Source organism: Pyrus communis, chromosome 10, assembly GCF_041283825.1.
Source record: "Pyrus communis isolate YQ-2024b chromosome 10, ASM4128382v1, whole genome shotgun sequence".
Lineage (NCBI taxonomy): Eukaryota > Viridiplantae > Streptophyta > Magnoliopsida > Rosales > Rosaceae > Pyrus > Pyrus communis.
The window spans coordinates 5,643,273-5,657,017 of NC_142574.1; the positions used below are offsets into that span (position 1 = coordinate 5,643,273).

The 13,745-nt window shown below is 39.0% G+C and overlaps 1 protein-coding gene across 1 annotated transcript; it reads left to right on the forward strand.

Moving 5' to 3' along the window:
* Positions 1 to 235: 235 nt before the first annotated feature.
* On the forward strand, positions 236 to 7,142 carry LOC137728828 (protein DETOXIFICATION 46, chloroplastic). The gene is made up of 14 exons (XM_068467601.2): positions 236 to 801; positions 893 to 987; positions 1,991 to 2,099; positions 2,260 to 2,315; positions 2,964 to 3,019; positions 3,491 to 3,629; positions 3,769 to 3,906; positions 4,485 to 4,553; positions 4,644 to 4,754; positions 4,948 to 5,076; positions 5,695 to 5,772; positions 6,517 to 6,588; positions 6,681 to 6,743; positions 6,827 to 7,142. Exons 1-14 carry the CDS (start codon positions 345 to 347, stop codon positions 6,926 to 6,928), a joined length of 1,674 nt encoding a protein of 557 aa, XP_068323702.2. The 5' UTR covers positions 236 to 344; the 3' UTR covers positions 6,929 to 7,142.
* Positions 7,143 to 13,745: the final 6,603 nt, after the last annotated feature.

Here is a 13,745-nt window from a genome sequence, read left to right on the forward strand (position 1 = left end):
AAATTTGATTTAACGGCTACATAGAGGAAGATCTCTAAAAGTTATAATAATTGTAGTCGTTGAAGCGAATTTCAATTATCCAGATCATTTGATCATTGAGCTCAGTCCCTTTGGATTTGGAGGGGATCCCGTTAAACCTAGCCTAATAAATGATTAGATTGGGGTCGGGTTGGATTTGTGTGGGTTATTACCAGCTGATCGGGTTTAAGATCCAATTGGGTACATAGGCGGGTTCGAAGACCCAACACGAACTTGTTGGCGTTGGTAGTCTCCTCCAAGTTTCCTCCTCCCATTTCTTTTCTCGAGCCAGAGATTTTCCTGCCCATTTTCCCGGAAAATAAAAAATGAAAATGCAAACCAAAACCCTGATAGCTCACCCTCCTCACTCTCCCCTCCTCCAAAACCCTACTCCTTACGCTCTTTCTCAACCTTCTTTCTCCTTCACCAGTCCATCTCTCTCTTTCCCCCCACGCTTTCACCACACACCTGCACTTTGCCTCCCATGGCTACGCTCATCCGCGCCTATACGGCGTCGTAATCGGTTCTCAACCGCCTGCAATGCCCAAACACCTGGAGTCCGCGGCTCAGACGATGGAGGGGACGATGATGCTTGGGTGTTTGCGGAGGGAGTTGTGGAGGTTAAGAAAGAAGTGCTGGAGAGTCAGAATCTGTGGAGTCGGATGAAGGAGATTGCAGTGTTTACAGGACCCGCCACTGGGCTTTGGCTGTGTGGCCCACTTATGAGTCTCATCGACACCGTCGTCATCGGTCAGGGAAGCTCCATTGAGCTTGCTGCCTTGGGTACTTAGCTCTACTTTACTTTGATTTGATTGTTAATTTATACTTTTGTAAATTGTAATTGTGCTACTCTGTTTTACTATTTTGTGTGCAGGCCCTGGAACTGTGATGTGTGATTATATGAGTTATGTGTTCATGTTCCTTTCAATTGCAACTTCAAACATGGTTGCCACTGCGCTTGCTAGGCGGGTTAGTTTCTCGTTCCATCTTGGATATATGTGCAGGCTTTCGTTGATAACAAGATGGGTTTGCTATGAATTTTTTATTTTTTTTGGGTATTTTTGTGTCACATTGATTCGCAGGCCATGCAATGCAACTTGAAAGTATTCTGAATTGTATTATGTATCACTCAGCAAATGTAAAAACTTGTTCCGGTTGCTGACAAACTGAGATGTTTTTTCCTGGATTCGGTTTTATGAGATCAATCATTAACTTGTTCTTTTAAAAAACAGAAGCTGTGGATTTTTTGCTATTGTTTATTTTATTACTTTCATGCGGTAAGGAGAGGCCATTCTGGATTGATGATAGCTTTCTCTTTGTCAAAATGATATGTCATGGTGGGGCTTTCAGTGGTTGATATTTCGGCACGTCCTTGGGAAGTTCCTCGGGGAATTTTTCTCAACATGATAGTGTAGAACACCTAAATTCTGTAAGCATGAGTCGTGATTGCTGATATAGTAGTAGTCATTCCAAGTCAAAGGAATCCAGGGAGGTATAGTCTTTTGCGAAATTGGATTCAACTGAACGGCCGTAGTTAGGTGGGCATGAATCATGCACATTGGATGGGTAGTCTTTTGCTCAACCATGTATTTGGTTCTTTATTAAAATGTCATTGCAGGGCTTCTTTAGTTAAACACAGACAATGATAGCTGATGACTTGCTTCAGTTGCTTGTGAGCATGGGCATGAGTTTTTGTTGTGTCTTGTTCAACTGTTACTTTTATGTTCGTGCACTGTCAGTATGTACATTTGTTAATTGTTATCACTCCATTGTAATAGACTACATTTATTGCTTTGGCATAAAACCATGTATTCTTTCTCTCTTCTTTCATCTTTATTTTTCCAAGAGAAAAAAATTCTATTCTGTATGCTTGGGGATGCTCTTGCTGGATTCATTTGCTACTTTAATCACTATTTTCCATGACTTTTACTGTTTTTTTTTTTTTTTTTTTGACTTCTTAGAATTGGTGCAGGATAAAAGTGAAGTGCAACATCAGATATCTATTTTGCTCCTTGTTGGATTGGCCAGTGGCTTCTTAATGCTTTTATTTACAAGATTCTTTGGTTCATGGGCACTAACTGGTAATAAGGACTGGTACATATTTAAATATCGCTTGATTGTTTTTTCCTTTTAAGTAGTGCATCTTAGAAAATAGTACATAGCAAGAGTTTTCAGAGTTTGTAAAACTAGCATAGAATCATAGACAATTATTGAGTGATCCAATTTTTCTGGCCTTTTCAGCTTTTACTGGATCAAAGAATGTGGATATTATTCATGCAGCAAATACATATGTTCAGGTTTATTTCCTTCTTTTTTCTTTTAATCGTTCATTTATTTTTTTCCCCTTAAGCTAAACATGCTTGATTACACTTCTTACTGAAGATTCTTCTCTTTATAAATGGTAAAATGTAAACAGGGATAACAAGTCTTAACAGATTGTCATTTTACTTTTTCTTTTTGTTACATTTGACTTGCTCTTAGTTATTAGGTCACACCTATGCTGTACAATGATACATACATTGAGAATGAGATTTGTGTTAGACTTTGCAATATCGTGTCAATATTATTTGACCCAAGACTGCCTTCTTTTTGTTTATTGCCATGATTTATATTTATCTTATGGAAGGTCCACAAAAAATAGTCTGCCTTTTTGTTTTTGTATTTTTCATGTGAATGGGTTGGTGTGGGGGAAGTTCAAACTAAATGCTTCTGCAACATTATTTTTTTCCCAGAAATTAAGTGATTACTTCTCAGTTCTCATTGATCATTAGTAGATGAAATTCAGAGTGAATTTTCTCTTTACCTTATTGCTATGATGTCAATGTCATCCTCCACTTCAATGGATGATCGTTTAACGTATCTTTCTACTTCATGTTCTACAAATAGAAGAATCCCTGCATTGTATTTCTTTAAATGTTTGGTAATCTAACAGAATCTGTTGGCAGATACGAGGATTGGCATGGCCTGCACTTCTTGTTGGTTGGGTTGCTCAGAGTGCAAGGTTATTATATCTCTACCCTTGGATTATCTACAGCAGACATTTCTAACCGTTTATAGATATAGACGTAAATCTGTAATCATAGAAGCTCCAGTTGTCCTGTTTGTTCAAATAATTAGCAACTTCTCTATGTAATGGATATGTTAACGGCTTTAATATCTTTTTAACCCGGGTGATATTGATTTGATACTGTGAGTGCTGAGAAGAATTCACTGTCGGAGAAAGAAAATTGGCATGGTATAGGACTTGAAAAATCAAATTCTGCTAAGTTAATATAATTTAATTTATGAATTTACATATCAGAAACAAGTATGAGACGAGCATTCTCAATTTGACCTTTTACTTTGACTTGAATCACTTATTTTTTGCCTAAGGGAAGGTCATCTCTGGCAGGAAATTTAGATGCCAAGGTTAATGAGCTTGTGAGCAGCTGTTAATTCATTCAATATCTGATATTCTGAATCTGTTTCCCAGTCTTGGTATGAAAGATTCCTGGGGTCCTTTGAAGGCATTGGCTGTAGCCAGTGCCGTAAATGGAGTTGGTGATGTACTCTTGTGCAGCTTTTTAGGCTATGGTATTGCTGGTGCAGCGTGGGCAACAATGGTGTCACAGGTTTCAATATTTTATCATATGTTCTTAACAAATTAATTTCCATTTTCATTGCTATTGACCGGTATGGTTTCAATATTCCTATCATGATCTTGTCGAAGCATTAACTTGCTTTCCACAACTATTCACTGGTTTATTTTAGGTTGTTGCAGGATATATGATGACTGAAGCTCTCAACAAGAAAGGATACAATGCCTATGCCATCTCTGTTCCCTCATCCAAGGAACTTCTAACAGTACTTGGACTTGCTGCTCCCGTATTTATTACAATGATGTCAAAGGTTATAATTTACTCAATTAGATTTCTTTATCTAGTTTCATGCGAATTTTTCATCATTTAGACTCTTGAACTCACCCTCAAATTGATAAGGGGCAATTTTGAACTGGAACTCCAAAATTCTTGGATGCCGATGCTCTCCTGAAGAACAATGAGAAATATTAGTCTGCTTTAACAACTTAGGCATCATGTGATACAACCAGATGGCATTATGTGTCTTCACAACTCAAAGACATCATAGAGACGTTTGTTCAGAAATATGACAACATAGATATAACAAAGCGAAGTTTGTCGAAAAAATGAAACAAAATTCTCTTTTCTAGAAGGATTGGATCTCAAAGTGTCAAAATCAATGCGCTGATACTATGATGAGAAAGAAAGGAGAAAGTTGCTTTAATCACAGAAGGATTTAAAGAGAACACAACCTAAGCATAATAGTAATCTAAACAACCACCAAATCAGTTAATTCAGGAAAACACTAGCTCACACCCATAACCAGATTAGGCAACCAATATATTCTACCTAACTGTAACCTTCAACTAAATATGTTTTGTTCTCTAATAGAGGTACTGTGATATATAGGTGGCTTTCTACTCTCTCCTTGTGTATTTTGCGACATCTATGGGAACAAATACCATGGCTGCTCATCAGGTTGGTTTTGGTCAAATTTGTCTTGTTAGTTGGTCTTTCTTTTTGTATATAAGATGATTATTTGCATTGATCCCTCACCATTTTCTCTAGGTCATGATTCAAACATTCTGCATGTGTACGGTGTGGGGTGAACCTCTCTCTCAAACTGCACAATCGTTTATGCCCGAGTTTATATATGGAGTAAATCGAAGTTTGGCAAAGGTTTGTCCTACTCAATTCTATTAATATGGTAACATCTAATTTTCAATCTTGGTTGTACTGGTTGAGATGCGAAAATTCTTCATGTGTATTTTGGTGCGACAAATAAACTAGATAGAATATTCCTCTTTCAATGAATATGCTGTATTAATCTTTATTTATTCATTGTCTTCTGAAATTTTTTGATAAGAAACAGGCTCGAATGCTGCTCAAGTCACTTGTCATCATTGGAGCTATACTTGGTTCAGTATTAGGGATTGTCGGAACATGTATTCCTTGGTTGTTTCCCAATATCTTTACACCTGATCAGATGATCATTCAGGAGGTTGGTTCTTGCTTTCTTGAACTTGTTAATGTCGTCCTACTTCCTGTTTCTTGTTGCCATTAATTATAAGTGGTATTGTGGTATCTTAATCAAGGGGTGATCAAGTTGGGTTTTATTGCTCCATCACAAGTTATATCGATTATTCTAAAATATTGTAGGAAATGATTCCTGCACGCCCCTTTTCTCTTTCTACATACCCTTTTTTTTATTTCTGTCCCTTGATTTTCCATTGATTTATTTAATCCAAAGGCCATAATATTTAGGGGTGTGCAAGGTGAGAAAAAGAGTGCGCAAATCACTGATCCATTTGTAGCTTCCACCAGATAACATGGTATAAGTGGGTTGTGAGTCGTGACAACTGCTTTTAAACTGAATCATTACCACTTATTCTTCCAATAACATCCAACTTTTGAGCTCCATATATATATATATATATATATATATATGTGTGTGTGTGTGTGTGTGTGTGTGTGTATGATTTTTGATTGAGGGTATCCGTTGAGCCAAAAAAGTTGGACTAACTGATGTTTGTTCCATAAGGTGGCTGGTCATGAAAAATGGTAATGACAGACAAAATGTGCCACAAATGTACTAATATTCTGGTATGTGTTAATGCAGATGCATAAAGTGCTGGTACCATATTTTCTTGCATTAATTGTGACGCCCCCCACTCACAGCCTTGAGGGAACATTGCTGGTATGTTTAATTTTATCTTTAGTGGTGATTTTTCTCACATTCTTATTATAAGCATTTTTGTTTGCACAAATTGTGCCTGTCGTTTTGACCCAAAATTGGTAAAAACTACAATACTGTGTTTCCCATGGTAATAATGAGCAGTTCATCCTGTTTTTGAATGTGGAATATATGCTCTCTTGGAAGGGTTTTAGGAAATCTGATGGTCATGTTAGATATTGAATGGGATTCTAATATCTTCAGGGCATGGTATAACGTCTGATGAATGCTTCTTGTAATTTGTGTTAACTTCATGAAATATGCATAGTAAGCTCAATTTTCTATCTCTAATATGAGTTTTAATATTAGTTTAACTGAAAAGTTTTGACCTAGGAATTTTGTATGTGCGTCCTAGTTGATGTTAGGTGTCTACATTATCAGAATTAACACTTATGAGAAATAAAGAAACACATAAGCCTCTCGAGATGTTAGGTTTTGGGAAATCGTACTTCTGGAAGTAGCCTTTTCTTTTGTTTGTGAAATTTGAGTATCGCAGGACAAACACGTGTTCAACAAGATTGTTCTGCTGAATGTCATATTTTCTTGGTATCCACTATCCAAATTATAATTAAATACCCTCTCATGATTGAAATGTTTGGAGTTAAAATAAACTTCAACTTATTTGTTGATTTTAGATATTACTTTAGAGAGCTCTCTCCAATCATAGTTACAAACTTTTCTCCAGCATCAATATTTTGTTTCTTTCAGGCCGGACGGGATCTCAGATTTATTAGTCTGTCCATGAGCGGATGCTTTTCCTTAGGTGCACTGCTATTGCTGGTAAGATATTTTTCTGGTGTCTTCTTAAACTGTTATCGGTTCTTTCTTTATACATACACTAACACTACCCTCCTTATTTTTTCTTCCACCAGCTTGTGAGCAGTAGAGGAGTTGGCTTAGCAGGCTGCTGGTGGGCACTGGCAGCATTCCAGTGGGTAAGTGCAATATCTCTCTGGTTCTGCCTGTTTTAAAGTATTTACCGATTTGAACTTGTCTGAATACCAGTCTTCATTCTCAGAGTCGGTTTTTCCTCTCTCTACAACGGCTGATTTCTCCCAACGGCATACTTTATTCTGAAGATATGACCCGCTTCGAATTGGAAAAACTCAAGGCTGTTTAGTCCAGGAATCAAAAGAACACAAGATACTACCACGATTAAATTCATGCTCACCATTTTAAGAGTAGTCAATTATACCAAAATTAGATGCGGTAATATCCTAGAAGCCAAAAATGAGTTTGGCACAATTCTTGTATCCATAAACGAAACGAGCAAGGTAGTCTACTTGAAGATCCGTAAAGCAGAAGGAAGCAATGTTGGCTTTCTTTTCTAATCACTTTATGTGTCAGTATTATAGTATACTTTGCATGCTCATCACCAAATGACTACTCTAAACAATGAGAACTTCTTGTATGGCAAGAGTTCACCATCACGGTAGCGTTTCGTGCCAATAACTCACAGACATGAAAGAAAGGTAATACATGTTTTTGTATAATTGGTACTGGGACACCATGCCGGTGCCAAGTCCTTGCTGCATGCTTGTGTGGCAGGTGGAGAGAGTGAAGAATTGGTGCCTGGGCTTGGTCTGGGAGAGTGCTACAACGCGCAGTGGGCCCCTTTCCAGGTTCAAGCATTGCTCTCTCTCTCTCTCTATCCAAATTTGGACTTGGAACAATGCTCGTACCTGGTGGTACCACGGTGCTCATACCTCCAGCAACTAAAGAGGGAGAATTAAACAATTGTTGTAAGTGGTGGATCGTCTTAGTAGTTAGGGTTTTGAATCCATGGTGTCAAGGTTTCAAACCCTCTTTTCTCTCCATTAGCGTAGGAGATCACTTGTAATGAAAATAAATAAACAATTGCCAATTTGTCATCATGCACCAGAAAGTGTAGGTTCTTTGAAGTGTAGGATTCCAAAGAACCTATTCTGTCATGACAAGAAAATCTTTAGCTTTGGGTTCAATATAGAAAAAGCCGTGGCCGCATTGCTTGACAAAGCGGCGAAACAAGGATTGCAAGGACTTACATGGAACGGGTTCATCGCCACATGTTTCTTATCCAATAATGCATTGTCATGTGCAAATTTTTCTTCATACAATATATTATTAGTTTGGGACGTGACGGTGGACCTGTTCCATATATATATAGAAGACGCATAGAAGACTAGAGGAGGAGGGGAGGATTGAAATTTTATATTATTATTATTATATTCTTTTGTAGCTGACGCAGAGAGGTAAAGAAAATCCTAGGACCTAATTTGAAAACCGAAACCAATAATACTAGGTAGAAATATAATTCCTTGTTGTAAACTTTTCTAGTTTAAGTTTGATTGTGTAAATCCTAGATTAGATTTGATTGTAATTATTCTTTCCTACATGGACTTGAATTCCTTGAGGATGAAGGATTTCTTTTCCCTCTTATTACTATAAATAAAGGCACTACATAGGAGGGAATAAAACACACATTCCCCCACAATTCTACAAACATATCTCTCTCTCTCTTTTCTTTTCTTGCCGCCGGCCCCCTTCCCCTTGTTAGATAAAATAGGCTGTAACACGTTATTAGCACGCTCCTATCGCTGTGCTTAGGAATCTGACGTTGAAGCTTTTTCTGCATCAAACCAATTCATCCATATCATCACGCAATTAGGTTCTTCCAAAACAATGGTTTTTATCTCGATATTTTTGCAACCCTGATAGCATGAACATTCACCATAATGTATGACCCAACATTACGTTTTTCGAATTTTAGATTCTACATAAATTGTGTATGCATTATATTCATAATTGTTGAATTATGTGAATTTGATATTGCCATGAACTGCATTAAATATATGTCCATGCATTAAATTATTAAATTATAAATGCAATTGAATTTTATAAATCTGGAATTGAAAAAAAATATAAATGATTTTGTTTAGGGTTTCGTCAAAACCCACCCATGATGGGCCACCCCCGTTACCTTCCCAAGCCGAGAACCCAACCCTGGAGCCACAACTCCAGGCCCAAAACCTAGACTCGACGCTCAGAAGGTGTCGCCCCCCATGAAACCGTCGAGTAGCATGGCTTGCAGCTATGCCTAACCACCTCTGGCTACCCCTTGACGACCTGAAGTCGTCCCCAACGAGTTCTTGTTTTTGAAATTCGATTAAAATTGAAAAATTCTAGGGTTTTACTACGTTGAGAGTTCTTCACTCTCAGTTCAATTTTAAGGGTTGCCGTTGCACCCACGATCTTTGCTATCATTCTTGCACCAAGACACGACCGCCTGAAACGGCGGCGCCGGTTCTCTTCTCTAGCGATTTCGCCTAGCTCGCGCTGGGGTGTCTATGTCACAGCAAATCCAAGCCCACTTGGGCTTGGCCTATCCCCTCGGCAATGCTTTAGCCCTTTGGGCCCATGCTTTGTGTTCCCGTATCTCCACCACAGTGGAACCTCACTCCCATAAAGCACCCGATGTTCCCTGCACCTGGTAGCACAGGATTCCTGCCCTTGCACGAGCTCTTCCTTTTTGGATCCAACCCACATTTTTGGGCCTGCTACTCGAGCCCCCTTTACCCTTTCTTTTTTTTTTTGGCTTAGGCCTGTAGCCTACCCGAGACAATTCCAACCCAATCTGGGCCTAGACCTCACGATAGAGATTTGCTTAGCCCACCCGAGGGGTTTGGCCCATGTTTTTGGGCCCCGAGCTTAATTGTTTAATTTTTTTAAGACAATTTTGGGTTTTATATTTTTTCACCCATACTTTAAATTTGGCTCGAAGTCCAAATAATTAATTCAATTATAATTATAGACCTGAAGTTCTATTTGCATATTTTCTTGTTGCTTATTTCAGTATATATTTGCGTTTGTTTGCAGGAACATATGAACCAGAAGTTCATAATTATTTTGAAACCTGAAGTTACTATAAACATGCCTTGTTTGAAAACCTGAAGTTTTCCTTAAAAACATCACCCATGAAAACCCGAAGTTTTTTCATGTGATTAGAACCTAAATGTTTTACTCCTATGTAAATGGATTGATTTTTCTTTCTCCATTATACTAATCACATCTTGTCCGCTCCACCTCACTACAAAGAATTTGCGTCATTCCATTGAAGATGAGATAGACAACTCGGTTGGCGAAGTTGAGAAAGGCACTGCCATGATCTTCGTACGAAGACATTCATGACGCACTGCAAACCAAGTACCTTGCTGATGAAGATCCATGAGCACTATAGGTCGATTTGGCTGATCGCTTTGATCACCAAAATGACATCTTCTTGCCTAAAGCAAGACATGACTGGTAGCATTTGTGCTTCCAAGACTTTAAGTCTATGAATGAATATAATTCTGAAGTTTGTTGAATCCGATCATTTCTCAAGTTTTGTAACGAAACTTTGACCGAAGAGGATCTTCTGGAGAAGACCTATTCGATATTCTTTGCTACAAATATTGTCCTGCAACAACAATATAGAGCTCATAAGTTCACCAAGTTCTCGGATTTGATCTCTGTTTTACTTCTTGCAGAAAAGCAAAATCAGTTGTTGATGAAGAATCATTAAGCTTGACCTACTGGGGCGATTGCTATGCCTGGATCACACTATAGCACAAACCAATGCCCAAAATGCCAAAAGAGGCATGGTAGGGGCGGCCAGAAGCCACCCCGTCAAGGTTAACAAAGCCAAGGCTTATCTAAGGGAGGAAACAAAGCCCAGACGAGCCTAAACCTCGCTCCCAAGACCCCAAACTTCAAGAATAAGGGCAAAGCACCTGAAACCATTGGTCCTGTGTTTGTCAAGCTCCCCATAAGGTTGTAGTTGAATATCATTCTCGTCGTAAGAAGTTTGAATCAAACTTTGTGCAAGTGGACGAACCAGAGAGTACCAAAATGGAGGTTTCTAACTTTCAAGAGACCATTACCCCTATGGAAGATTAGAATCTTAGACATAAACTATTTTTTTAAGTTAAAATAAGACAATGGGGCCGAATTCCGCAGTTGTGGCCGAACCCGACCTTGTTTTTTGGTTAATTTTGAACAATTTTCCTTTATTTTTGGATTATTTGTTGATGATTTGTTTTTGGATATTAAGTTTTTAATTAATTTTCGTCCTTGAATACTTAAAATTATTTTGAATGGATATTTGTTTTTAGAACTTTTATGCATGTGACCGATTCAAATTAATTTTTATTCTAGGAATGACTAGTGGGAAAGTTAGTTGTCTGGCAGATAGTACAACCACGCACACCGTTTTATGTGAACGCATCTATTTCACTAACTTCATATCTAATAATGCACCTCTAACAACCCTCTCAAGCCCATCTAACATGATCGAAGGATATGGTAAGGCACGTATAATGTTGTCCAATAGTACAATCTTGACCATTGATGAGGCACTATATTCTCTGCGTTCCAGAAGAACGTTGTTGAGTTTTAAGGACATTAGAGATAATAATTACCACACTAAAACCTATGTAGAAAATGAAGTTGAATTTTTGTGCATAACTTTCCTACGAATATGGCCAGAAGCATATTCTAGAGAAGATGAAGCGTATCCCGAGTGGTCTGTATACTACGACCATACACCCCATAGAGAGCCACTATGTGGCCGACCCTACCTTTGGGATCGCGCACGAAATTACACTATGGCACGATCGTTCGGGACATCCTGGACGAATAGCGATGCGCCGTATCCTCAAATCATCACAAGGGCATCCATTAACCCCCGAAGCTTAGGTTCGATTCAAGCATGTCAAACATGTTCTATGAGAAAGCTTATTACTAAGCCTTCTTATGACAAGATTCGCTCAAATCCTCCCATTTTTCTACAAAAGATTTAGGGGGACATTTGCGGACCAATTCACCCTCAATGTAGACCGTTTAGATATTTTATGGTTTTGGTTAACGCTTCCACACGTTGGTCACACATGTGCTTGTTGTCCACAAGGAACGCTGCATTATCCAAACTGTTGGCTCAGGTTATCAAGCTCAAGGCTCACCACCCTGATTATCCGATCAAATCTATTCGATTAGATAATCGTGGAGAATTCACATCTAAAATTTTTGATGACTATTGTATGTCGGTTGGGGTTGAAGTTGAACATCTTGTACCCCATGTTCACACCCAAAACAGCCTGGCAGAGGCATTCATTAAGTGCTTACAAGTGATTGCTTGATCGTTGGTCATACTTACCAAGCCCCCGATCGCTGTTTAGGGCCATGCAATAATGCATGTAGCTATGTTAGTTCGCCTGAGGCGTGTTGTGACCTAACCATATAACGCCCTTCAGTTGGTTATCGGATACGAACCTCGCATATTGCATATGCGCGTTTTTCGTTGTGCGGTCTATGTGCTAATGTCGTTATCCTTATGTACAAAAATGGGGCCTCAGTGAATGATGGGAATCTATGTCGGATATGATTCTCTTTCGATCATTTGTTTCTATGAAACAGTCTTTCTGTCATTAAGGGGAGATAAGAACATCAATGTTCCTGAAGAACGATGCAAATTATCATGAACAACTCCCACTTTGTCTCATTTAAATACATGCACCACTCAGTCTGAAACTGAAGTGCATCGTATATTAAATTTCTAGAGCATAGCTCAGAGCATGCCAGATGCTTTCATCGATCTAGCACGAGTGACAAGATCACATATTCCAGCTGCGAATGTGCCTGCAAAGATGGATGTACCAAATGTACGACGAACTTCCCTCTTGGAGGCCCAAGACATCAACTTTGGTGATCCACGTACATTAGCGGCTAGCCAATCATCTGCCCCTACACAAAAGCATAGCAAACCTCCTGGTTCAAAGGATTCACACTCTTAGAAGAGGAAACCCACGACACATGCATCTGAATAGCCTACCGTGAATTCGAATGAGGCTTACTCATCCTATCCAACTCATGAGAAAATTGTAGATTACAGAAGTGTCCTTGAAGAGATGAATCCACCTCCCGAGAAGCGTGAGATTTCAGTCTATTATGCTAGCTTAGATGATGTGTGGTGTAGAAATGGGATGATCGTTGACAATGCATTAGCATATGCAGTAGCTACTGAGATCACATTGAGCGATGACATTGAACCTCGTTCCGTTGATGAATATCGACGTAGAACTGATTGGTCAAACTGGAAACAAGTAATCCAAGTTGAACTTGATTCGTTTGCTAAACGTAAGGTGTTTAGACCTGTAGCTCCTACTCCTCCACATGTGAAGCCCGTTGGCTACAAGTGGGTTTTCGTTCAAAAGCGTAATGAGAAGAACGAAATTGTGCATTACAAAACTCATCTTGTTACGCAAGGCTTCTCACAACGTCTCGAGATTGACTATGACGAAACTTATTCACCTGTTATGAATGTGATTACGTTTTGTTACTGTGAACACGAAAGATTCCTTGAAACAAGAAACCAGAATAACGTGTACAAAATAATATTTTTGTGTTTATTGATTTTGGGGTTACGATCTCTCTCAAATTTAGTCCGCTGATTCTATCTTCGTAGGGTGTAGGTTTGTGGATGAGTTGTTGATCCAAAGGGCCGTCGGGGCTTGATCTAAGGATGAACAGTTAATGAACGGATCTTCAAGGGGCGTTGGGCTTGATCTTGAAGAATGGGTGTATGAATTTCTTCAAGGGCTTTTGGGCTTAGTCTTGAAGAACGATTGGATGTGTGGATTTGTTTGTGCTGTTGATCCAAAGGGCCGTTGGGGCTTGATCTTAGGATGAACGATGAACACTTTCTTCAAGGGCCGTCGGGGTTTGATCTTGAATAATGGTTGTGTGGATTTCTTCAAGGGCTTTTGGGCTTGATCTTGAAGGTTGATGGATGAGCGGATCTTCAAGGGCTTTTGGGCTTAATCTTGAAGAACGATTGGATGTGTGGATTTGTTGAGGTTGTTGATCCAAAGGGCCGTTGGGGGCTTATGCTTAGGATGAACTAATGAACACTTTCTTCAAGGGCC

What these genes read in the sequence shown, in the direction of transcription:
- LOC137728828 (XM_068467601.2), top strand. Translation starts at nt 345, where the DNA reads ATGAAAATGCAAACCAAAACCCTGATAGCTCACCCTCCTCACTCTCCC. An exon ending in GGGCAACAATGGTGTCACAG is followed by an intron (nt 3,630 to 3,768) that starts GTTTCAATATTT and finishes GGTTTATTTTAG; the next exon opens with GTTGTTGCAGGATATATGAT. An exon ending in GCCTTGAGGGAACATTGCTG is followed by an intron (nt 5,773 to 6,516) that starts GTATGTTTAATT and finishes TGTTTCTTTCAG; the next exon opens with GCCGGACGGGATCTCAGATT.